The sequence below is a fragment of the Rhinolophus ferrumequinum genome, chromosome 21 (assembly GCF_004115265.2).
Source record: "Rhinolophus ferrumequinum isolate MPI-CBG mRhiFer1 chromosome 21, mRhiFer1_v1.p, whole genome shotgun sequence".
Lineage (NCBI taxonomy): Eukaryota > Metazoa > Chordata > Mammalia > Chiroptera > Rhinolophidae > Rhinolophus > Rhinolophus ferrumequinum.
The window spans coordinates 5,677,722-5,703,217 of record NC_046304.1 but is presented as its reverse complement, the minus strand read 5'-3'; the positions used below and the strand labels follow the sequence as shown (position 1 = coordinate 5,703,217).

Sequence of the window (25,496 nt, the reverse complement as noted above, 5' to 3'; positions counted from 1 at the left end):
TATAATTGAAAATAAAAATAGTGTTGCCATTTTTAATTCACAGCCATATATTTATAATTTATAATTAAGAAATGACATTCTTCAATATATTTGCATATATTCTCATATTCTAATACATATCCATAAGTCTTTTTAAGTTTAAAAAAATAAATCAGAGGAAACAATTTATTTCAAGTTTATCAGCCCCTACTTACTTCCAACTCTATTTAAATAGGGCCACCCTATTTAAATACATAATTCTGTGTTATTTCACGTGTTCTTTTTCTTGTAGCTGATTTTACAATTGAGAATTCATAGTACTTGTGTTTATTTGTTTAATGTCTGTCTTCCTTTCTAGACTAAACTTTGCTGTCTATTTTGTTCATGGCTGTATACCCACATTTAGGATAGTGGCTGACTGAAAGCCCTGAGAAATTTGAATGAATGAATGAACAAATGAACAAGTAAACACAATGTGCTTATTTAGTGAGCACTCTGCTAAGTGCTTTATTTACATTATTGTATTTGATTTTTAACTCTGCAATAAGTAGTTCCCATTTTACAAATGAAGAAACTAAGGCCAACGTGTTAAAGAATTTGCTCAAGATCATACAGCTCACAGGATAGAACCCCCGCCTTCCCTATGGTCTTGTTACTGAGCCTTTTTGCATAAGCCAGTTTGGCTTGGGTTTCATCTTGCCAAATAGAAGAGCCCTAATACACCCATTACATTATAATTGAGGAAACTAAGAACCAGAGAGGTGCAATAATTTGCCCACTTTTATAGAGCTAGTTAACATCAGAGTCAGAACTGGAGCTCAGACACCTGAATCCTATTCAACATACTTAGTTATGCTACTATATGGAAACCAGAATATAATAATACTAACAAAGAATATTAAGGTTTTTTAAAATACGTTTTCGTTAGGCAATGTTCTAAGAGACACAATAGTAAAGATAGTACAATGAACCCAATATACCCATCACCCAGAATCAACAGTTATCAAGACTTGCCACACTTGCTTCATCTCACCCTTTTAATGGCGAAAACATTCTGAGTTGTATGACTAGATTAAATCAGGGTAGATGGAATAGAGAGCTAGAGGGATACACCTGGAGTTCCTCAGTTAGTTGATTAACAGAACTAGTCTGCTGCCCTGTGTTCTTTCTGCTTGGAATATGTCAAGAAACATATTTCAAAAGACGACTGAAAGTGGGCGGCCTACCCAGGCCAGCCATGGTCAGCACTGGAGGTAGAGTGAAGATGGAGGTCTTCCGCAGGCTCAGCCATGTCGGCTTGGCCAGACATGTGCCTGGTGGAACCAGCATCACATTGGTAATGGTGGAGCGGTAGGTCTCAGACTTCAGCAAACTGTCAAATCACCTGGATTCCTAGCAAGTTCCTAGGTGATGCTGACACTGTGAGTCCAGGGACCACTACGGGTTCTACCAGGAAGTTCCAGCTCAGCCCTCTCCCCTCAGCCCGGGGAAACACACAGTAGCCTGCGTAGCCTTCCTTCTTCATGTCTTGCCTCTAGAAATTACACCTTAGAGTAGCACTTACAATCGAAGTGACCTGCTAAGGTTTTTACATGATAAAAGGAGCCAAAAGGCCATTGGGGGAAAAGAATTTTTTAAACAGTTTTCAACAAAGAATAAATGATAAAAGAAGAAATAACTGTGGGTGGGTGGATGGGGTGTGTGGGTATGTGTATGTGTCTGTCAGTCTGTCTCTCTTCCTCTCTCTCATTCTCTCTAGGTTTGGGATATTTTCCATAACCCATCTAGGAATGGGGAGAGCAGATGGGTTTTTTTGATCAAGGCCTGAGCAGTACGATAAGGAGGAAGAATATATTGAGTAATTGACCTAAAATAATAGAGATCAGTCATTCACAAAATTGCCCTTCAGGTCTTTCAGATTTAGCTCAGACTTATGAGTACTAAGGCCAAAAAATCATAGTTGTGTTTAACTGATAAGAGCAATGAACACGCTTTTCTAATCTTTTTCTGTATCAGAAATAGATCTCTTTATTGAAACAGCTAAACTTAAACAACTTTAATATCACCATGATATTTAAAGATTTCATGGTAAATCAAACTTTAAAAAATAACCCACTTGATATATTTTCTCTTTATGCCAGAACCATTATTCTTGCTCGTCCTCTTCCTACTTACAGTTTCAAAAAGAATCCTTTGTTTCTTTTACTGATGTATTTTCATTGTATACAAAGATTCTAACCAAAATCCTGTAGTTACCGTTTATTTTTATAACTCTTTTATTCTGCCTTATTTCAAACAAGACTTCAGTTAACTTGCAAAGCTATGTAAAATGTGACAAAATTGTCCAAAAAAAAAAAAACCCTCAAAAAAATAAGATTTGGGAGAGACAAAATAGAGCCAAAGATAATAGAGCTAAAGACACAAACCCTGCTCACCCTCATGTCAGTGTACCAAAGAGCCACTCATTGAAAGGGGAGGGCTGCTCTCTGCTGATCTGATTCGCTCCAGCAATATATTTGGGGATATCTGGAAGGTAAATTAAAGAACTAGCTCGGTTGAATGCCGTTTCTTTCAACTAGCATTTGATAAAAATTGTGTTGTGATGTGTTCATGACTCTTTTTTTCCTTGAAAATCCCTATTGTGAACTTCCACTGTGAGGTGAACGGATGCTTCTGTCTTTGCTGGCCATCAGGGCAGGCAGAGTGATCCTTCTGAAAAGCAGATCTGATCATTTTCTTCCCCTGTTTAAAGCACAGAGAAAACTTCGTTGACTCTTCATTTGCCCAAAGACAATGTTCAGGTGTGTGGATGTGGCCTTCCTAACCTGCCTGCGCTCTGACCCCCACCCCTCCTGCTGCACTCCAGTTGTGTGGAGCGTGCCGTGCTTCTCACCTTCGGCCTTCTCGCATGCTGCTCTCACTGCCGGAAACACCTTCTCTGCCCCCTTGTCCCATCTCCCACCCTTCTACTGGGTCTCAGTTTGAGCATCACTTCTTCCTCGAAACCTTTCTCCTGTGCTCCCACCGCTCCCACAAACTCCCAGGCAGTGCTCCCAGATGGCTCTGTGTGCTCAGCTGCTCCACACAGGATTGTTTCTGCCTATTGAACTGTCTCCCACTCAGTGCAAGTGCTCCCCAGGTCCCGCTCAACATCTTATATTCCAGGTCTGCCCTTTTTTTTTAAGTGTGGTGCTTCCCAGTCGTTTTCATTTCAGGGAATGCAGTAGAAATTAGGCTATTTATACAATGCGGTAAACCAAAGGAGCTTAAAAGGAGTCAGCTCCCAGCCTAAAGATTCCAGCCTTCAGCAGACCCAAGAAATCAGTGAACCAGGAAGTCGTGTTACACCAGTGTGTCCAACATACTAGTGGGGAAACTCTGGATTAAATAAATGAGCCAACAAGCAAACCTGAGTACAGGTCCCCTTTCCAAGTTATTTTACTTACGAGTATATTGAATCTCAGCTACTCATCTGTAAAATGAGGATAATACTATCTGAGTAAACATGTTTTACTTTGTTAATTTTTTATTTGTTTTTAATGACATACCCAGATGTTGATACAGGTTCTGGAAATCCGCTTCCTCAGATACCGCTGGTGGGAGTATAAACTAGTATAAGCTCTCTGAAGTAGAGACAGATGGTACAAGTCAAAATCCCTAAAATGTGTGAGACATCTTACTTAACAATCTCAGATCTAGGAATTTATCCTCAGAATTTATCCTGGTCAGTGCTGTGAACAACAGTCTGTCTGTAAGGTACTCACCCCAACATTATTTCTAATTAAAGAAATGGAAAAATATTAAGCGTCCGAACAGTATATTGATGGAATTACTTGTAGTGTATCCATAGAATAGGCCACTGTGTAGCTATTAGTGGTGATGATCTAACGGAATTCTTAGTGATGTGGGGAAATTATGAAGATGTATAGAAATAAAGTAACAAAATCACAGTTCAGTATGTTCTCGGTTATTTTTTTAAATAGATATATTAATAAGAAGAAGGCTACAAAGATATAAATCAATGTTTCCCTGAATAACTAATTTAGAATTTCTTCTTTGTGATTTTTGGTAGTTTTAAATTTTTTGAAGTAAGTATATATTACTTTTATAATATACCAGAGGTGCCAAAAAAATGTATACAAGTGGACACTTTGGTCAACGTTGCTCAAGCAGTAGTTCGCCGTAATCAGAATTGTGTGGACACTGACGGTAACCACGCCGAGCACCTCTTGTAATTCCAGTGTGACTTGTATTCATCTTTTGTTATCGGTATATATCTAGTATTACAATACAGTTTTCCTTTCTTAAAATGTGTATACATTTTTTTGGGCACCCTCTGTATGTTTTAGGAAAATATACTTCACGGAGTTTACAGTTGGCACACCTTTGCCCCTCACATGAGAAAGCCCAGAAGTTCACCGATTCAGGGCTCCTTGTACCAGGAGGGAAATGGGTTCCTTGAGGTATCTGAGCTCTGAGAATGATCATGGCTACCTGGGTAAATATCCTCATTTTCATTTACGTGCCTTGTCAACCTACACAATTTTCATCTGTGCCCCTGAGCACACTGATTTAAACACCAAAATTAAGCCTTATGATTTTCTGTGATGCCAAGAAGGGTCAGAAACTAAACTTCTATATAAAATTGCCTATCTCAATAAATTAAATTCATGTGTGCTTTTCTAAAAGGGCTTTTCATAACACTAATACTTTTGAATCCAACTGGCTTCCACAGACCTTGGAGAAGGAATGAACAACCTTCTTTTTTTGTTCACACAAGGTCCAATTCAGGAAAAATAAAAATGTTTATGAGCGAGATTTTTCTCCACCCAAAATAAAACTAGCTTTTTAGAATCCCATAAGGGAAAAAAAAAATCTGTTCTTATAAGCTATAAACTACATTATTGAAAGAAGAAGAAGAACATGAACAACAGTTATGTTTGCACTGCTTTTTGGCCATCTAAATTCTCCTTTCTGGGTTTATGTGAGATAACACAACACAGAGGCAGCTTCCTAATCTTTCCTCTGAAAAATTACATTGTATGCTATATTGATTGAGAAGTCAGGTGAGAAATCTGTTTTAGTAGGTGGTGAGAGATACGAGTTGGGGAGCAAATAGGAAATGAAGGGATCTAGGAAGTAAAGATGTGTACGGGTATAGTCTCCTCCATCGGGATGTTTGAGTTTGAAGCGAAATAGTAAGAACCTTGGGAGATACGAACCAAGTAATCGATGTTAGAATGCAAGAAGTCAAGAGACAGTGGAGCTAGAAGATAAAGACAGATTCTTGAGGAGATTAAATAAAAGCCAAAGTGGAGAGTTTACCTTTAAAGTGGAGAAGATGTCCTCTTCCTCCCAAGTAGGAGAACGGTAAGGGAGTAAAGATGAGGGCATTTGTCACAATTATGTAAGAGGGAAGGATGTCTGTTGCGGGTGTGAGGGGCCAGAGTAAATCTGGAGCCTTGAGAAGGCTGGAGAGGAGTTAAAACAGTCACTGTGAGGGAGGGGAACGGAAACCAACTCCAGCCAAGCACCAGCACTGTTCAGCCATCCTCTTGACACGGGCCAGTTAATGTGATTACAGGGCTTGCTCCAGCAGGAGAGGAGACAGGAAGTCATTGAGCAGATTCAAAACTGGGAATCGTCAGTGTGGCGATGATGGAAGGACAAGGCAGAATAAAGACTGAGGGTGCCAGAGTAAGGGCTGTGAATGTAATTGACCACAAGATTTAGAAGAGGTAGCCAGGACAGAGGGATGGAAATTCACCCTCGGGACGGAACGTGCAGTGAGAAGTCTCTCGGGTGTAGTAGTTCATGGTTCTTCTCTCATAGGCATCTTGTGACAACATACCCCTTGCATGTTCTCTTTTTCTGTCAAAACTCCCCTTCTGTTGGGTTCTATCTCCAGGGCAGAGTGACCACAGGCCTGGGAGAAAGGTCAGTGCTGGTCACCATATCAGAGTGGGAGCTGGGAACTTTCAGGTTCTATTTCCCAGACTTCACTTGGTATTTTCAGCCAGTGGGCTCTCTTGCTTCCCTAACCCCCATTCCCAGCTGAGTTCTACCTTGTCATAATTCTACAAGTTAGTCTTTTTCTTTAATGGGGCACTTTTGTAAACACGGGGCTTCCCTCCTGCCTTGGGAACACTCTAGCCCTGTGCATGGAAGGATATTACCACATGTGTGTGGGGGGGTAAATGTTGTCTTCTTTGGGGAACTGGCCACTGCGAAATCAAAGCACCCCAGAAGCTGCACACCAGTGACTCTGGCTTCCCAACTGAGCACATGTGGAATCTTGAGTGGGATCACCGAACGCTGTGGAAACCACATCCTCAGAAGCAGAGTTATGGCTCCTACAGGAGAAGGCAGGGTTGAGTAACTTCCTTCGGTTTCTTAAGAAAGAATAAACAAAAGTGCACAGAATCAGGAACTAGTAGGTCTAACTTAGCTACACTTTCTAGAGGTCTTCCACAGGATTCTATACGAAGTCAACTGTTCAAAAGTAGGCTCTGCAGAGAATCAGGCTCGAATCATCATTACCATTGTAGAGTTTTATTTGACAGTTTTCCTTTGCGTTTATGACACTGTGCAACCTCCTCTTGTAAGGCCCATGTCCATAAACAGCTGTGGCGCTGAAACTGAAGGGAAAGGCACTAGCGTGGCCGCACAGCGCCTGCTGGCTTGCCGTCGCGTGGAGCTGGTTCTGTTTTGAGCTGTGATTCATTACCGATAGGTACCGTGAGGCACACTGTTGTTATCCAGTACTGCTAATTAGGTGATGCTTTTTCTTTTTTTTTCTTTTTTTTTTTTAAGATTTTATTGTGGAAGGGGAACAGGACTTTATTGGGGAACAGTGTGTCATTCCAGGACTTTTTTCCAAGTCAAGTTGTTGTCCTTTCAATCTTAGTTGTGGAGGGCGCAGCTCAGCTCCAGGTCCAGGTCCAGTTGCCATTGCTAGTTGCAGGGGGCGCAGCCCACCATCCCTTGTGGGAGTCGAACCGGCAACCTTGTGGTTGAGAGGATGCGCTCCAACCAACCAACTGAGCCATCCGGGAGCTCAGCAGCAGCTCAGCTCAAGGTGCCTGTTCAATCTTATTTGCAGGGGGCGCTGCCCACCATCCCTTGTGGGACTCGAGGAATTGAACTGGCAACCTTGTGGTTGAGAGCCCACTGGCCCATGTGGGAATCGAACCGGCAGCCTTCAGAGTTAGGAGTATGGAGCTCTAACCACCTGAGCCACCGGGCCGGCCCAGGTGATGCTTTTAAATAAAGTATAAATAAATGGGCACAACCACTGCCAGCAGTAAGATACTACGTTTTTACCCGAATCCTACAATATCATGTTCCAAGTGGTTTATCTGTAGCTGTCACTTTGCACTGACTATAAAACAGAATCCTGTGCAAAGCAGGCAGGATCTCAGTGAGCCTGTGAGGAGAAGAGGTAGTCAGGCAACCATCTCTTCTGTACAGGTGAGCAGTGAGGCCCAGACAGCCCACAGCCAGGAGCGATAGTACTCAATACTCAAATCCAGAGCACTCTACCCTCAACTATCTTTTTAACTCTTCTGCTTCTGGCCAGCAAAATCAAGAGGGTCCGCCAGAGCTCCTGCACACACAACCCCTCCTTATTTTGAGTTTCGGTAAAGGGAATGCCCCTAACTGGGAAGCAGCCAAACCAGCACTGCCTCCGGGTGGCATCGCCGCCAAGGCGGACGACTTCCTCTTCATCAGCTCTGATTCCGGGCAGCGTGGCTAGCTGGCGCTGAAAGTGACTGCTCTGTGTCCTCTGCTCTTTTCCAGCCCATTGCTAGCTGTGTCCTTCGCCACTTGCTGTGCTGTTCCAGGAGTTGCCCTTCTGACCTGGGGGGTGAATCCACTCACAGGAGCCCTGGGAGTCTTTAACATCTTCCTGTACACCTGCTGTTATACCCCGTTGAAGAGGATCAGCATTGCCAACACGTGGGTCGGGGCTGTTGTTGGCGCCATCCCACCCGTCATGGGCTGGACAGCAGCCACTGGCAGCCTGGATGCTGGTGAGTGTCTCGTGTGTGTGTCTCAGTGTCTCTCCACAGACACATGGCGCAGGTGCCGAATGCAGGCGTTCTGAGCCTCTTCTACGCAAGCATTAGCACATGCTAGTCAAAGAGGCATGGCCTTCTCTGAACTGCAGGATTGGGTATTAGATTCCATTTTGTATTGATTCGTTTGGCAAATGTGCTGATGAGGCAGTTTGAAATAGCGTGAATGCAGAGCTGAAGGGCGACTCTGACATCCCGGCTTTTCTCTTCGACTTGGGAAAGTCTGAGAGAAAACAAAGGAGGCAGTGCTGCCTCAGCCTGTGACAAGAGGCACAATTAAAAGAAAGTACCCCGAGACCACGAATCAGGCTCGGACGGGTGATTCGTTTGGGCTGTGCCCTGTCACGGAGAAGGTGTCTGCCCCGTCACAGTGGATATTGCCGCGTCGGCAGCCCTACTGCGTTAGCTCTTTACTCCCACAGATCCAGGTTATTTCCCCTCTTATGAAAGAACAGCCTATTTTCATTAGTTTCTAATTTATTTTTATATGATTTGCTTAAATTGTTCATGCTGTCTACAATAAACCCATTGAGACTTTTCTACTATTTTTTTTTTTTTTGGTGGTGTGTCACAACTAAATTTGTGGGGTGAAAATAGTCCATTTTTACCATCTGTAAGGGAAGTTTCACAGTCTAATTAGTCAAGTAATTAGTGTTTTTGACCAACACTTAGGAAGGAAGTGGTGAGGTTTCCTGCAATATATGTAAGTACATATTTTTCACATGAGAGATCAAAAGGCAGTTGACCATAAACCATTGCCCCGTAAGCCACATTTCTGAAACTTTTCATAAAAGCTCTTAGACTCTGATTTGGCAAGCTTACAAAGATGATTACACCTTTACCATGATTGTCTCTGAGAATGGTTTTAATATCCTGTAAATGTTGGCATTCCATGAATCCACAAACATAATATTCTGAAGTGGACATGCTCATTTGCTCTGTGATAAACGTACAGCCGGAGTCTCTTCCATGTGGGAGGCTCTTTCACAACAGAGCCAAGCGGGGAAGCGCAGGGGCCTGGGCTGGGAGCCCAGCTCCACCACTCCACAGCTGGACGCCTTCGGATCGCACGTGACCTCTGTGCCACTGTCCCCTTCCCGTCCCCACCTGGAGCTAATACTGGTCCCTTCTCATGGGGTTGTTGTGGGGATTAAATGAGTTATTATTAAGTAGTCCTCACTCGTACAGTGGGTAGATAATATAAATCAAAAAAAGTCATGAGATTTTATTGGTCTGCTAATTCAAAGCAATAATCATTACCTGGCTGTTGATTTGAAGGCTGTGAGGTGCCTCCAGGCTTGGTGAGAAACAGTATTGGGGTCCATTAGTGATACCTGTGTTGCGTGAGGGAGGGAAGGGTAGGCAGCATGGGTTTGGCATCCCTGGACTAGATGACGTCTGAGTTTACACACACACACACACACACACACACACACACACACACACGGTTTACAGTTTAAATTTAGAGTACAACTGCATACCACCAAACTCCTGGTCAGATTCTTCCTCCTCAGTTCTGCCTCGAGACCCAACCTTCACTTGGTCCAAACTCCCTCTCTCCACTAACCCAACTCTCCAAACCTTTCTGGTGATTGCCCAGCCACGCGAGGTGCAGACCCTGAAAGTAAATAACTCCCCAGCTCTACAACCTCTGGTGTCCTCCCATCCACAATGATAGAGGACTACATCATACTCGGATGCCCTGCTCCAGGTCACCTGCCTGCCTGATGGAGACAGTCCCCCACCAGCCTGCAGTGCCGGAACCCTATTCAACGTCCCCAAACCTGGCATAAAAGCACAAGGCACCCAGAACTACTTTGCTGTCTAGGGAATCCCGGACAGGGCCAGGGTTACGATCAGGTATCATAAATCCAGGGCTGTGGAGAACTTGGTTACTTGTGTTCTGCACGGTCCTAGGACCCAGATTCTTGCTGAGGGCCCAGTGCCCTGGTCGTACTCCCAGGCAGTGTCCTTGTAAAGAGTTTGAGCCTCAGCATGTGTTGGCTAGAGTTGCGTCCTTAGAGGCCAGAGAGATAAAGAGCTTTGCAAAAGTCCTCCCACTTAGGGCCACACATTCCGGCAGGAGCCCTATTTATTGTTCAGGGATAGTCTGGATTTGGCTAAACTGCTAACAGACATATTTGAAATAAATTTTTAAAAAATTGTTTGGGGATAGTCTTTGTATAATCCAAATTTAGTCATTTCTATACAAACTCATTAATGAAGGGACAGCTAAAAGCCAGGCTATCCCTTGTTTTAGGTAGCATGATGAACATGCATTTTTATCTTGAAAAATGAGACCCGTCATCTGTCTGAGCTGACCCTAGGATAAAGCAGAGCAGTCTGAAAGATTTGTGTAACCACAAAGAAAAGTTCCTTTGGCAGTTTTTGCGATTGACTTCTATCATATCCTTTTTCTATAAATTTTAAAGATGCATTGCAGGACACACAATAATGACACAGTTTACTGCTCCCAGTTCTAATTTACCACAGATCAAATCAGATATCTAAAGCCTCATTAAGTTTATACATAAAGGATAATGCTATTTTACATGATGCTTCAAACTGCTTCAGAAAAGTTTCAAAGCATTAATATGATAGAGCAAACTTGAGATAAGAAGTACATCTTTGAATGAATGATTGAATAAGTACCTTCCATTTTACAGATGACAAAGCTAGGTTAATCCAGGGTCAGTTGCCAAATGTATACTGAGCATCAGCTATGTAAAGATATTATAGAGGAGGAAACAACAGGAAGAAATAAGGCAGAATCTGAGGGAACATTTAAAGATTATTATTGCTGGGATTTTAGGAACTAGATTAAATATGATTTTATGTAGTTTTGCCGTCTTCTAGAACTGCACTGTCTAATAAGGCAGCCACTAACCACAGGTGGCTATTTAAATTTAAACTAAACAAACTTAAAAATTCAGTTTCAGTTCCTTTAGCGGCATTTCAAATGCTCACAGCCGCACGTGGCTCATAGTGCCATGTTAGCAGTGCAGACGTAAAATATTTTCATCCTCACGGAAAGCTCATTTAGACAATACTGCCTAGAAATAGAAAGACAACTGATATCCTTACGAACAACGTTCCGTGCTCCTCATGTGAGTTTGTATTTGAAGTAACAGGGCATTATATTAGACTATACAATGGTTCTCAGACCATAGTGCACCCTAGAGTCACCTGGAGGGCTTGTAACACAGATTCCTGGGCCCTGCCTCAGAATCTCATTCAGTAGGCCTGGGGTGCGACCTGAGAATCTGCATTTCTAACAAGTTCTCATTCGATGCTGATGCCCGTGGCCCAGGGACCACACTTTGAGGACCACCAGTCTGAAAAGAAAGAACCAGAGAGCTCTAGCTGTTAGAACACCTTGGAAGTACGTAGGCATCTGGGCAAAGGGCATAGGCAGATGGTAATTGAGATGCACCAGTGGTGTCATTTATCTTAGCCACAGAAGTTATATCTCTCGTCTGGGTTCTCATCTGAGGGGACTTGTTTGCTTGCAAGAGCCCTTCAAGAAGAAACGGCCTTTCTCCTGTGGCATGTCCAAACCGTTTTATCTTTGAACTTCCAAAGACTGTGATCAGTTTGGAGAAGACTATGAGTAAAAAAGTCTTTGGAATACTGTTGAACTATCCTGATAGTAAAGAAGAGAAGGAGATGGAGCGTGAGGAGGGTGTAAGAGAGGCTGGGAGATCACCCACTCAGCTGAACAGCCTGGGTTGGGAACTCCTGGGGCTCACCACCTCATACACTGGTCCCCCTGATTGCTTCACTCTGCAGGTCTGTTGAGGACCTACTGTGTGCTGGGCACTAAGAGATACAAATATCACTAAAACCCAGGCCCTGTCCTAATGGAAACCGTACCTCAGCATCTTCAGGGAAAGACAGGCAGGAAGGTAATCAGACAACTTACTGAGCTAAGAATAAGGGATCTTAGCAGAAAAGGGATCTTCAGAAGGCGAAGAACTCTCTTAACCTCCCCAAATTGGTCCAAGAAGACTGGAGCAGAATGGCTGCGGAATGAAGTCATGACCCGCTTATTGAGGGAAAGTGCTTTCCAAGAGGAGGGAAGAGCGTGTACAGAGAGGTTTGTGCACATGAAAAGCAGAGTCGTGTGGGGCAGCGACGTGGTCTGAGATGGGCCGCCTTGCTGAAACGTATACTTTACTGACAGGTGATAAAGACCCATTGGAGGCTTACGCAGGAACACAGCGGGCTTCCACCTTTAGGATTATTTAACAGTGTGCAGCAGGTTGGGTCTTCCATGGTACTGGAAACCAGTAAGTTGCTGAAGCCTGCCTGTCTTGCCCTCCCAAGCCTGTGTGTCTTCCCTCACCTGCTACCCTCATGCCCCTGCCCACTCCTTCCCCTCCCCAGGAGGGCTGTGCGTATCTTAGGCCTGCCCCCACCTTCCTCACCTCCTTAGTCTGACTTTATCCTCTGTGTGTTTAGTGAAGCATCAATCTGTTCGTCCTTTGAATGAGAAACTTATGAACATCAGTGAATCTGCAGGTGGGAATGGATGAAGGAGAAATGTTTGAAGGGAGGCGATCCCACTTGAACATATTCTATTCCTTTGCCCCAGCTAACATGGCTACTCAGCCAGGATATCAAATACTCAGCACCGTCATTCTTGTCACGTGGTGACCCTGACCATGTCTACCTGTGCAACAGCCCTTTCCTGGCCCTCAGTAGATGGGGGCCAAGACTGGAGAGGAAGCAGCTCAGGGCCATGTGAAATGGGAATCCTACAGCCTGTCCTGTTGAAGGTCCCGTCGTGAAGGAGCTACCTGTCTAGTTGGGAGGAAAGATGTAAGATCAGTAGCTGTAGAAAATGGTATGCATCCCTCGGCTTGCGGAGTTAGGAAACGGAAATGTTCAGAAGTACCTTCTCCTCAGTCTTAGCAGCTAGATCTTTTGTGGGTTTTGTGGCGGCAACGGGTCAATGAAGACCTCCAGAGGCGCAGGCATTGAAGAGATTTTGCTGCCTTCCCTCCGCCTGGAAAGGCATAAGATATAAGGAGAAGGATGGTCCATTGGGATCCTGATTTCCCCCCCACAACTACTTTGTTGTTTTTTGTTTTGTTGTTTGTTTTTTGTTATCAGATAGTGAAAAAGAATGTCTCGTTGTTTCAGATGCCCCACTGGTGTGGGTCCAAAGCTTGTGCTTGCTTGATCTGCCCCTCTGGTAATCCAGCATGGGGTGAAGGAGCCAGGGTGTGGATGTGGGGCGCGGCGTGGAGAAAACTAAACAGGTTCGCCTGTGGAAATTGTGAAAGCTAAACAAATGTTAGTTGTTCTTGATATTTGCCATTTTATAGCTGTTCAAAGAACTGTAAACAGCTAGCTTTCCTCTCCAAGTGTGCAGCACAAACAGCCTTCAGTGGAGTTGTGTTTCAGGCAGGGCTGTGGGGTAAAAGGCCCGGCCCCAGCCCAGCCCGGAAAGCGCTCTGAGTGGCTGTCACAGCAGGAAGGTCATCGTTATAATGGGGTTTTACCTGCGTCCATGTGCCTCGTGGGCTCAGAGTGAGGCCTTCCTGCCTTTTCCTCCCACTTGCCTAATTACTTTGCCTTTTTCTTTTTTTTTCTTTTTTTTTTTCCTTAAGTTTAAGTGCTCTTAGCAGAAAATATGACAAATGCTTACCAAGTAAAACTGAGTAAGGCCACATGAGAGGACTGGTCTGACCAGCTGTGCCTTGAAACAGACGTACGCATACAGTGGACAGCAAGGAGGGCAGTGGCCTGCCAGGGCCTAGTACGGGGCGGGGGCGGGACACTGCAGATAAGTGCCCACCAGCCGGCGTTCCAGCTCCCAGCAGACCTGGAGCCACACACATTAGGCCTCTCAACAGTGTTTATCTCCAGAGTCTATTTAGTTTATCTCAAAGGCTTCAGGTTGGAGTCCCTTCCCCCTCCCCCTTGCCAAGGCCACCTCTCTGTCCATCACCCCCATTTCTTAAAAAGCTCAGATTCTATTTTGTCACTTTTCCTAAATTTAAATAAATCCCAGATCTTGAGAGTTTGCGTGCCGGCCTGGGTGACAGTCTTGTAGAGCTGATTTGTAAATTGCCTTCGGTTTGTAATTCAAATGTTGTTGTGTGGTAAACATTAATTATGTCAGACAACATTCAGTTACAAATGAGGACTTAGAAATGGGCTCTTATCAGGAAGTGACATTTGGCAGATGGATGGTTTCAGTAACAAAAAGAGAATGAGTTTTTTTAGCCTCAGCTGGTAAACTACAAAATGTTAAATACTGTTGCACTTTATTTACCTCCTTTATTCCAGGATAAGAGAATAGAATAGAATAGAATAGAGGGAATTTGTTCACTCATTCATTCAACAAATATTTGAGAGCTTACTAAGTACCAGGCACTGTTTAACCCAAGCACTTTTAAAGATTTCCTTTAAAACACTGCCTCAGTTTGAAATCAAACTTGTACATGAGTGTCTGTGTTCATTTCGTATGACATTTTTTCATAACTAGACTTAGAGCTTCAGATTAAGATAAATGATATTTTAAAAGAGACAGATGATATTTTTAAAGACAGGGTGAACAAGGAATGTTTTCATGGGAATATTAGCATACCAAACAATATTTAGAGCGCTGTTCTCTTCAAAGACAAAAAAAAAAAAAAAAAAAAGGCTGAGAAGGAACATTTTAGAAATATGTTGCTAGACCCAAGATTGGTGGTGTCATTGGAGGCAGACTTAACTATTACGTGCATTCCAGTCTTGCCTGTGGTGCTGGGTTGGCCATAGTTGACCAGTTGACCACCAGCGTTTAGGGAGCTAGGCCATGCCTTCCTTGGTAAGGCAGCCTCTGGTGACACAGCACCTGGCCCAGAGTGCATCTCTCATCGATACGGTTCAAGGGACATTAGTATTGGGGTGATAAAGATAGAAGGTGAGTTAAGGGACTAAGGAGCATTTGAATTTCTTAGGGGACCCACAGGTTCCCTAAACTGTCCTCTAGGGGAATGGTAAGAAGAGAAAAGGAGAGCGGAGCACTTTTTTCAGAGTCAGAGCTTTGTATTTCCTTTACTCTCGACTTTCCCTTCAAATGAAACCTCCCAGGTGACCCCACTGGACAGTGGGACTCCTACAATAAGGTGGGGGGGGAGGGAGTGTCTGCTCCCTCCTGTGTCTCTTCATTATTCCTCAGTCACTTCCAAAGAATTCTTTGAGGGCAAGCGGTTATTGCCAAACTCTATTTCCTATTTTCGAGGAACTTTTCATCTTCCCTTTTGTCCCTATGCGGTTGATAAACTGGCCCCACATCCTCTTCCCTTTATCTGCATCACCAAAGAAGTCTATTGCACTGGGGAGGCTGATCTGTTTCACAAGCTCCTTTGTGTTAGCCCTCAAAAGAAAGGCTTTGAAATCCGTGAGCATGAAGCTTTGGGTTTGGCCTTCCTTCCCCAGCCAGCCCTCAGTTTACATAACCGTATCACCCTGACAGCACCAATGTAACCAGTCATGGAACAGACAAGCTATGGAGGGCCGCATGGAGAGGGAGCTTATTGTACGGGGCGGGAAGACCCCCAAACCCAGCACCAAGGTTCACTGGAGCCGTGTTCCTTCCTCCTTTTCAAGGCCAGGCATGGACAGTGAATAACAATGAATGGGTTGGGTGGAGTGGCAAGGGGCTGAATGTAAGTAAGCCCACCGTGCAGCAGAGAAAGCAAGCTGAAACCACCGAACTGCATTCCAAAAGGAATTGTTCTTGGAAGAGCACGTAGAGTCAGAGCTCCGACTTGAAAGGTTTTGTCTCCATTCTCTTGGGAAACCGTTTGGCTAGGATGGCCTTTGCTTTGTTTACCAATAAAATGATGGAAGTGTGCTTAGACAGCGTTTCTAGATTTGAGTAGAGGTGGCAATGAGTAAGACTCTCCCCCAGCTGGTAAGGTGTAGAAATGATTGGTAGAGGTTTTGAGAGAGTTTAGAAATACATGTATCCTGACAGAGTGACTGGAAAGACTGGTTAGCCTTGCCCACCTAATGTGTTCCCCAGTCAGAGCAGGGTGCCGTGAGATAAGGGTTCTCTCCACCTGTTGACACACACAGCATTGTAGATGTGCTTTGCAACAATTTTCTGTGTGTGGAGGGAAATAAATACTGCCCTGGACACCTGGATAGCTTCTGGAGTTGCAGTTGAGCTGGGATTGTGGCATCATGGTCTCAGGAAGTTACTGCCATCTAGAGAACCATACCCACAGATATGCCACCTATTTCACAGATTTCCAGTATTTTATATATTCATAGACCAACAAATATTTGATTAAAATAAAAGGAAGCAGTCATTTCTGCCAGATGTGATTAAACCAAATATGTACAAAGACTCTGCAGAGTTAGGTAGGAAAATAGGAAAATACATTTAATAGAAGCAGAAAATGCATAGTTTGTATGACTGGATTGAAACTCAGAAACCATCTTCAGATCTCAGTTTACAAATCGCCTCTTCCAGGAAGCCTTCCCTGACCTCTCCAAGGTTGACTTCGGTCTTCCTCCTGTGTGCTCCCCACAAGCCTTGCTCCTGAAGTAACATCCATAGGCTGCAATCCCGTTAGTGTTGTCTCCCTGGCCAGACTCCAGCAGACAGCCTTGACAACAGGCTGTCATGTAGTGGGCGCACAGTGAATATTCGTTGTTGCAGAATATAGACCCAATAAAAACAGACTCCTCGGAGAGTGAGGCTGAGGTGAGGCTTTTGAGTTAGTAAGCCGAGTGCTTTATGTTTACCGCACAAGGAAGGTGGGTTCCACCACAGCCCCCATATTCATTCAAGTCTTCCTGTTCCAGTTCACCTTATCTTGATGAAGAGAGTAATTTGTTTTACATCTTTCCTATGAGCAGAGGCAGTTGCAGCCCATCAAGTAGAACTATGTGGGGGTGGTGGTTTTCCGATTACAACCCATTAAGGCTGAGCTGTGATTTCTAAAGCTCTTTCATTTGTGACATGAGCCAAACCCATACCCAATTTCCTCTCACATAGAAAACAGCGTGCTAGTCTTATGAAAATGATTTTTTTAAATTGTTATTGTAAGCGGAGCATAACTGAAAATGTGTATTGAGCAAAACAGAATACTCCAACTGGCACACTAAAAAGGGGGCTTTTGAGAAAAACAAGAAAGATTCATTTGGGCCTCATAGTTTAACCATTTCAAGTCTGGTTTCCCAGCTGAGTTTGTTCTCTCAGCCGTTTTGATAACAAAACAGATACTGCGTTCTGACTTATCCTGTTCCCTCCCCCATTTGTAAGTTACCACTGACCTTGTTCTTCTTAACTGGACACATGTTGGTCTTATCGGTTTTCCCCCTGTGCTTGTGGCTGTCGTAACTGCAAACTGTAATCTGTTCAGATCCTTTGGATGTGACACCGCCCGTGAGCTGGGGGTGCGCTGTTCCATGTACACCATGCTCAGAAGACGCAAAAGTGACCACCCGATGCCCTGAGAACCTCTAACAGCACTGGTCCCTTTAAAGTCCAGAGATCATTCTATGTTTCCATCAAAATACAAAGAGAAGTCACCTTCTGCCACTCTGTTTACTATTCAGCAGTACCTGGATGGCCCAAGCTGCCCTTGTGTGCCTTCTAGTTCCCCAGGGGTACTCACTGTCAGGAGAAATAGTGTCTGTCTGTACAGGCTCACCTTGGAGACGTTGCGGGTTTGTCGTGTGGGGTGTCCGGCGGGGTCTGTGGGGTCTCTGGTCCCGCTCCCCACACAAGAACGCAGGACATGGTGAGGCCAAAAAGGAACACCCACGGAGCCATAGGTAGGGGAGTCACACCACTATACTCTCACTGGCGGCTGGGTTGGAGACACAGGAACCAGGAGCAACACAATTCTCAACCCTCACTGCGCCGCTTGCAGACTCAGCCACCATCTTCTTGCTAGCTCCCCCTTTTTCTTTTTTTCTCTGCTAGCCTCTTCTTCTCTGCTAGCCCAGCCCCGGCAGTTATATTCATGGCTAATGGCTCACTAGTTACAGCTGACGGCCAACTAGCCACAGCTGCTGGCCATTTGATCAGTCGATGGCCATTTACTACCTGAGCCAGCACCTTTCTATGTGAGGCCGAGAGCCTGGAAACTGCTTTTTGGGGCTCTGTCCCCACAGGGTTCGGCTCCAGACCACGAATAAAGCCAGAGTCACGGTAAAGCGAGTCACACAGATTTCTGGTTCCCAGTGCACGTAAAAGTTATATTTACACTATGCTGTAGTCTGTGAAGTGCGCAGTAGCATTATGTCTTAAAAAACAATGTACCTACCTTAATTTAAAAAGACTTAATTGCTAGAAAATGCTAAGCATCATCTGAGCCTGTAGGAAACATGGCGCCGATAGACTTGCTCGTTGCAGGGTTGCCACAGACCTTCAGTCCGTAACAAGTGCAATACCTGGGAAGCACAGTAACACAAGGTGTGCCTGACATTGAAGCAAACCTTTTTTTTTTTTTTTTTTTTGAAGGTACCAGGAGTCTTATCTTAATAAACTGGGAAATGCCTCTGCATTTCTCCTTCCAGCAGTCCTCCCTGTCAGGCGCAGCTCCACTGGCATTTGAATGACCACCCAACAGTCCATTGTCACTAATTTGAGTGGATAGATGGCAGTCGTTTTCTAGAAGCGGGACTGGTTTACTGTGCCGGTAGTGCTGAATACCCTGGGGCAAGTTAATTAATCTTACATAAGGTGAGAGTAAAACCACCTGTGGGAAGGGCAGCTGTGAGCATTGGAGCATATACTATATAATTTTTCCACCCGTGCATGCGTGGGGCCTGACAGCCACGGGCATGTAGCCGGGGTGTCTCCTCGGCATTCACAAGGCCAAAAATAGAACCCGTCATGCCTCCGCCATGAACACACTCACCTGTGCAGGTGCCCCGTGTTTCACACCTGAGGAAAAGGCGTCAGGTCGGCCCCCGGTGCACTCCCTTGCCTGCCTGCTTCTCACTTGGCCCCTACCATCTGTTACCCACCCTCCTGTGGCAACCTGCTGTGCTGGGGGAGGATCCCACCCTCAACCAGGTCTATGGATGCCCATGTCACCCAGCCCCCGGCCCCATCTCGTAGCCCCCCTCCCTGCAGCCTCCATCCCCCCCGCCCCAAGGAGGCCTGAGTGACTCCTCACAGGATTTCATACAGTTCTACTTCCCAGTTACTTGGGTCACGGCTTACATGTCACCTTTGGGGAGGCCTTCCCTAAGCAGTCCGTCTCACGTGGTCCCCATTGTGTCAACCTGTTTTGTTTCTGTTGCTTGTGTTTATGTCTGTCTCTCCCCCTAGACTGTGACAGGGCTTTGTCTTGTTCACCACGGCCTTTCTAGCTCCATAACTAGTTGTACCTGGCATGTGGTCGACACCTGTCGTCTGTTTACCAAGCAAATGGATTCAACAAATAGTAGCTCCTTCTATTACCATTAAAATTGAGTGTGTTTGCGTGAACTGAGGTATATCTATGTTATTTATAGCTAGGGTTAACATGGATTTGGGGACCTGACAACACAGAACCCATGGGAAACTGTCAATGGACATGAAAGTGGGTCCCCATCCCTCTTAAGCCTCAGCACTCGGCCAGTTCTAACTTGATATGCAGCAGCTGCCTGATAAACTTAATTTAGAAATGGGGAAGTTTCTGCCTGGAACCATGAGAATGAAAATCATCTTTCTTTTAGATGACTTGCAGAGCCTGCCCCTGTTGTCACTCTGCAGCCCGCACTGTGAGGGAATACAGATAAGAGATTGAAAGAGGGGCTCGTTCCTTCTCATGCTCGGTGGCATGTGCACAACAGGGGCCCTTTGGGACCTTTGAGCCCCAGACTTACTTTCTCAGTGATTCTGAATTAGTTAAACTGCTTTCGGTCCTGGTGAGTTCTGTGTCCGCAGTAGCCCACGTTCTCTTTTTCTGAACGGTCCTGCAGATGAGGGTTTTAAAAGAGCCTCATTACCTGAAATAGGACTATGGTTATGAATTCTCAACCTCTCTGTGCAGGACGGTGCTTGCAGGGTAGAGTACACAGTGGTTAGTAAGGTGTCAGTTCTCAGGGACCCCCAAGAGGCAGTTCGGTGTCAGAAACAAGGAACAGAGTCAGCGTCTGAGACCTCCCAGAGGAGGGAGGAAGGGGGCGAGGGGCCAGAGTCCTAATAGTTTGCCATACCGGTCACACATCAGTGCTGGAGAACAGTGACCCGGGGACGTTTGTACTAAAACAATTCTTTGTACACATGGGCTCCCATTGATGAGTTTGAGGGCCCTTTAAGTAGTCTTGAGTGCTCTCTATACTCTGCCTTCTGGAGATACAAAGGAAAGTGAACAGACCCTTCAGGAGTTGTTGCCATTCAAGTAGGAAACTCAGAAACAAGTAATTCACGATTGGACACTGTGGTTTACTCAGCAGTAGATGTGGGGATCCGTAGCTCCCAGGTACATGGCCTCGCTCAGATCCCTCTCCCAGCTGCTGGTTGCCACTTTCCCTCTGATGTCTGAGGATGTCTGACTGAACACGCCCAAGGTCACCTTCAGGAGCTGCCTTCCTGTCTTCCCTGTTCATCCTCTCTGAATGGCGTCGCCAGGGGTCCCAAACCCAGGAGCTGCCCTTGGTACCGCCCTCTCCTTATCCTCCTTATTTACTCTGCCTGCACGTCCTGTCAAGTACACCTCCTACATCCCTCTCAAGGTCATTCTCTTCCATCTCCACTGTCACCACTTTCATCTCGTCTCCTAAGTGATCTCTCCACACCTGCTTTGGGCCCCTCCACTGTGTTCTTTCACACATGCCCCTTTCCTCAGCACACTCCCCTACCACCATGCGCGCGCGTGCACACACACACACACACACACACACACTCTTACACGGTAAGATCCTTCCATGCTGTGGCCCCGCCCATCTTCCCTCTAGCCTGATCCTGAATGGTGTTCCCTGTTCTCTGCAGTCCAGCCACACTGGCCTTGCTTTTTGTTTTTGTTGTTGTTGTTTTTTAATTCTCATACAGTAAAACTGACCTTTTTTTCTTTTGCTCTACAGCTCCATGAATCCTCCCCCATGCACTAATCTTCTTTTGACTCCACCGCCCATCTTCCTGCTCAAGGCCTTTGCACATCCTTCCCTGTTCTGGTCCACTTGTCCCTCAGAGCTCAGCTCAGACGTCCCTTCCCCTGGACCGGTCAGTCCCCTGCTGTGTGTCCTCAGTGCCATACTTTTCCTGCCCAGCACCTGGGTGGTGACAGACATTCACTAGTGTGGCTCTTGGGTCATAACATAACACCAGTGAACTCAGTGCCTCTAGGGACACGCACGGCAAGTGTGGAGGGCCTTCTTTTGTTGTCACAAGGTTGGCACACAAGGCGACATCAGGTAGGAAGGAGCCACAGATGCTCAGTGTCCTCCAGTGGGGGCAGCCCTCTCCGGGAAGCCCAGGCCGGCCCAGATGCCAGGAGCCCCCCCATACCGAGGTGAGAAAGCTGGGGGGTCATGGAGAGCTTCATCTTCCCACCCTGCCTGTCATGGGTGCCAGGCTGACTTGGGCAGGCGGAGATGAGAACAAAACTGGCAGAGAATCTGAGATCTGGGTGAAATCTGGAGAAAGCACCTCAGGGGCCAGGAAGGCTTTCAGGAGAGAGAGACGATGCCTTCGTAAATCTCTGTTGACAGTGTGTCTTTGCTTCCCTCTTTTCTCCTAAACCTCCTCACAGGAGCCTTTCTTTTGGGAGGAATCCTCTACTCCTGGCAGTTCCCTCATTTCAACGCCCTGAGCTGGGGCCTCCGCGAGGACTACTCCCGAGGGGGCTACTGCATGATGTCAGTCACTCACCCCGCCCTGTGCCGGCGGGTCGCCCTGCGCCACTGCCTGGCCTTGATTGGACTGTGCACGGCAGCGCCCCTGCTGGACGTCACCACATGGACCTTCCCGGCCATCTCCCTGCCCATCAACCTATATATCTCCTACCTCGGCTTCCGGTTCTACGCAGACGCCGACCGGAAGAGCTCCAGGAAGCTGTTCTTCTGCAGCCTCTGGCACTTACCCTTGCTCCTGCTTCTCATGCTCACCTGTAAACAGCCACCAGGGGGGGAAAGTGACAAGGGAGAACCTCAGAGTTGAAATCCCATTGGCGTGTGGCGACAAAACAAAAACATACAAGGAGACACGCAACTTTTTCCCTTTGCTGTTAGGCAAGAATATTTTGCTAATTCTGGAACGCAAGAGGAGCAATCGCTGGGTTTAGCACAAGATTGTAAAATGATTTGGTGCTCAATGATCACTGGACAGTTTTTTTTAATGATGATATACAAAATGTTCCCCAAATAAGAATGGGTTGGCTCAGTAGGTTAATGCAAAGAGAATATTTCTCTCTTTGAGGGTCTTTATATATCTCTTCCTCCAGCCCCACCCCATTGTTTTTCTTCTTCCTCTGCAGCACACATCTTCCTTTTCTGACCCCACCGCACAGCCCTCACCTGCCAGCCAAAGTGGTAATTGTGGACCAGACGAGGGGAGCACTGGTCCTCTAATATCTGTAGTTCTGTGGCATCAGGTCACTAGAAGACCATGTCAGAGGGCATGCACACCACTGGCCGCAGAACCTCCTTCCCTGTGAGTGAGCCAGGGGCCCCAGTTCCAGCTGTCTCTACCCCACATGTTCTCAACCTCATAGTCCCTCAAGCGATAATAGAATCCCAAGGATGCGCTGTTGCATGCCATTGGGAGGAAGAATTCCAAACGGTTGCCTAGGGGATCTCAGACCGGACTGCCAGCCCTGCCCCACCTCCATTACATATCAGCATTTCAATAACTGCAAGGAATCAAAGGCATCTTTATAGTTCACTTTATAATACAGGAGGTGTCTGAAGCGTTTCTTTCTGGGAGGGCAGTGCTAGACTTAATACCAGAAATCCCTCCCACGCGGGTCTCTGTAGTCTCTGTGCAGAGGTCACCTCCTCGTTGCTACATGGCTTGCTCAGGGCCAGACGGGAAGGGAGATGAGAACAAGGCGAGCCGGGCCACCAGCTCACATAGCTCATGTTCTTGTTCCTGTCGTGAGGAACACATTTCAGTCCCGGCATCTTCTGAATTCAGAAATCAGCCTCCACACGTCCAATGGCTCTAAGAGTCAGAAGCCCGAGTCGGACTCCTGGCGGGGCGGCTTCCGGTTCAAGGAGCTGTGAGTTTTGCTATAGCCAGGTGTGGCCTCGGTCACCTGTGGTTCCGTCTATCCTTCACGTCCGCCCCCTTGTCGTCTGTCGAGTCCCATTTGCCTGAAGGTCTTGAAGCTTAACAGGATGCTTTAATTACTCCGTCTCCAGGGACATGGCTGCCCTGTAGGAATTCATTTGGGGAGTTTAAACAACATTTAAACAGTCATTGCAATATGCCTGTTCTCTCAAAAATTTCTAAAACGATTCCAGATAGCGTCTGATCGCTGTTTCCACTTATCTGAAATATTACCTCTTCGCCATATCCAGGTTATTTACTGTGGGGAACATGGCACAGGAATGTCTGGAAAGAACATCTACAACTGCTGCAGCCCTGAAATTTGTAAAATGCTTCGGTTCTCTTTTCCTGCTGCAATAAACAAGTATGTAAGAACAGGAGTGTGTGTGATGTAATTTTATTTAATCATCTTCTGGTGCGTTTGCACAGTTCCTGGTAGAATTGATAACACTTGACTCACTTTTTTGAGCTAGCAGAGGCTCAGAGGGCAGGCACATCGATAGTTCTGTCTGCAGGTGGTGGGAGTGAGCACCCCAGATTTTTGATACCTGTACACCCCAAAGAATAATAAACAAAGGGTCATGACCCGCCCACCCCCACCCTACCTTCTGCTCAGAATCATCTGGTCTCCCTTCTTCCTTCATAACCATCACCAAAGAAATCTTTTTGGAGACTGATCTGTCCTTCTGCTCAGGAAATGCCAATGGCACACCATCCGCCCAGCAAATGGAGTCCGAGCTTCTCAGCACTCAGACCCGACATACTCTCCAGTTTTCTCTCCAAGGAGCTTCGATATGAAGCCACCTCACTGACTGCGTGCTGCTCCTCACACCTCTCTGAAGGCCCCTGTGCCTTCCCAAACCCCTGTTCCATATGTGCCAAGTTCACACTCCTGTGACCCCCACAGCCCCAGCGAGGACGTTGCTGGGTCCTCCTGGGACTTACGTTCCACACCCACCGAGAGGCTCTACCTTGACCCTCACCGGGATTTCCCAGGCAGGTGAAGCATGTGTTCTCCACGGGTTCTTTCGCCGAGTGTCTTTGGGAGAGATGCCTACTGCAGCTCTTGGGGGAAACCACAAGGCATATGCACATAGTAAGGCCCCAGAAGGACTCAGGCTTGAAAACCCAAAATCTGAGTTTGCTTACCCTGGTGTTTCCCAGACCTAAGCCAGAACCCTTTCCCCGTGTCCCGTCTCCCATCCCTCGCGTGGAATTAGCAGTCAGGAGTGCAGTCTGGGAAATGCTATCTGGACCTAATCTCCGGAGTCTGCACTCGGTCCTTCGGGCCTCCGGGCCGTAAGTGCAGGACCAGGCCCGGAGGGCTAGGGGCCACACATGTAGGAGAAGGGGCTTGAGATTTGAAACAGGACTTCCCTTGTTTGGTTATTCCATAATATGGCCAGCTAATGAGAAGGCAAAGGGACATGTCTAATCCCTTAATTAGCTTTTTTAAAAACATGATTCTTAACTTAGTATTCCTCTGGTGCTGGAAAAAAAATGTCCCAGCTTCCTTTATGTTGTGGAAAACCGTTGTATCACTTGAGGATAAAACCAAATTTCACCACAGGGTCCAGGTCCTGTCTGTGTGACAGAAGTGCCACTACCTAGTCCCAGATCTTTTTTTCAAACAACAAGGGGGCCCGTCTTGCCCAAGGGGAACACCTTCTTCGTGGCCCTTTAGAGCTGTTTTGAGTACCCCACCCCCTAACGCTGGAGCACAGAAGCAAACCTTGGCGTTGTCTTTGCTCTGAGTATGTACAGGGTTGAATTTCCCTCTGGTCGTTTATTCCTTAGAGTCTATTCTGCCCATCATCCTCACTTCCTGTTTTCTTGGCTACAGAAACAGCTGGGGCTCAGCATTTCTCTACTCGGTAGCAGTGCCAGGAACAGAGCAAAGCTGCTTCTGCCCGCTGACACTGGTGTCGCGGAAGACACGCCCCTCTGAGTTCAGCTGGAGTGACGGAGGGTCTGCGTCCACTGACACCCACCTCCCATCCCACCCCCTTCCTGACACTCCAAGTGACGGGACCGTGTCACTGACGTAGGGGTAACTCGGGAGGAAGGTCTTTGGCAAATGTCCGTTAGACCCTTCTAATGACATTCGCTAAGTCCAAGAGAACCGCTCCTCCGACTTGGATGAAGAGCTGGGTCGGGATGTTGCATTGGTTCTTTCTCTGGCATCAGGCCAGCTAGTCGTCACCCGCAAACTGCCTCATCTG

General features: G+C 46.3%; 1 protein-coding gene across 2 annotated transcripts in view; it reads left to right on the top strand.

Moving 5' to 3' along the window:
• The window catches only part of LOC117013489 (protoheme IX farnesyltransferase, mitochondrial), a 125,118-nt gene extending 101,464 nt beyond the window's left edge, over positions 1–23,654 (top strand). For both annotated transcript variants that reach the window (XM_033090693.1, XM_033090694.1), the window contains exons 6-7: positions 7,780–8,012; positions 21,758–23,654. In XM_033090693.1, coding sequence (XP_032946584.1) covers positions 7,780–8,012; positions 21,758–22,164 — 640 coding nt within the window. In that variant the 3' untranslated portion in view covers positions 22,165–23,654. The remainder of the gene's footprint in view (positions 1–7,779; positions 8,013–21,757) is intronic.
• The last annotated feature ends 1,842 nt before the right edge of the window (positions 23,655–25,496 follow it).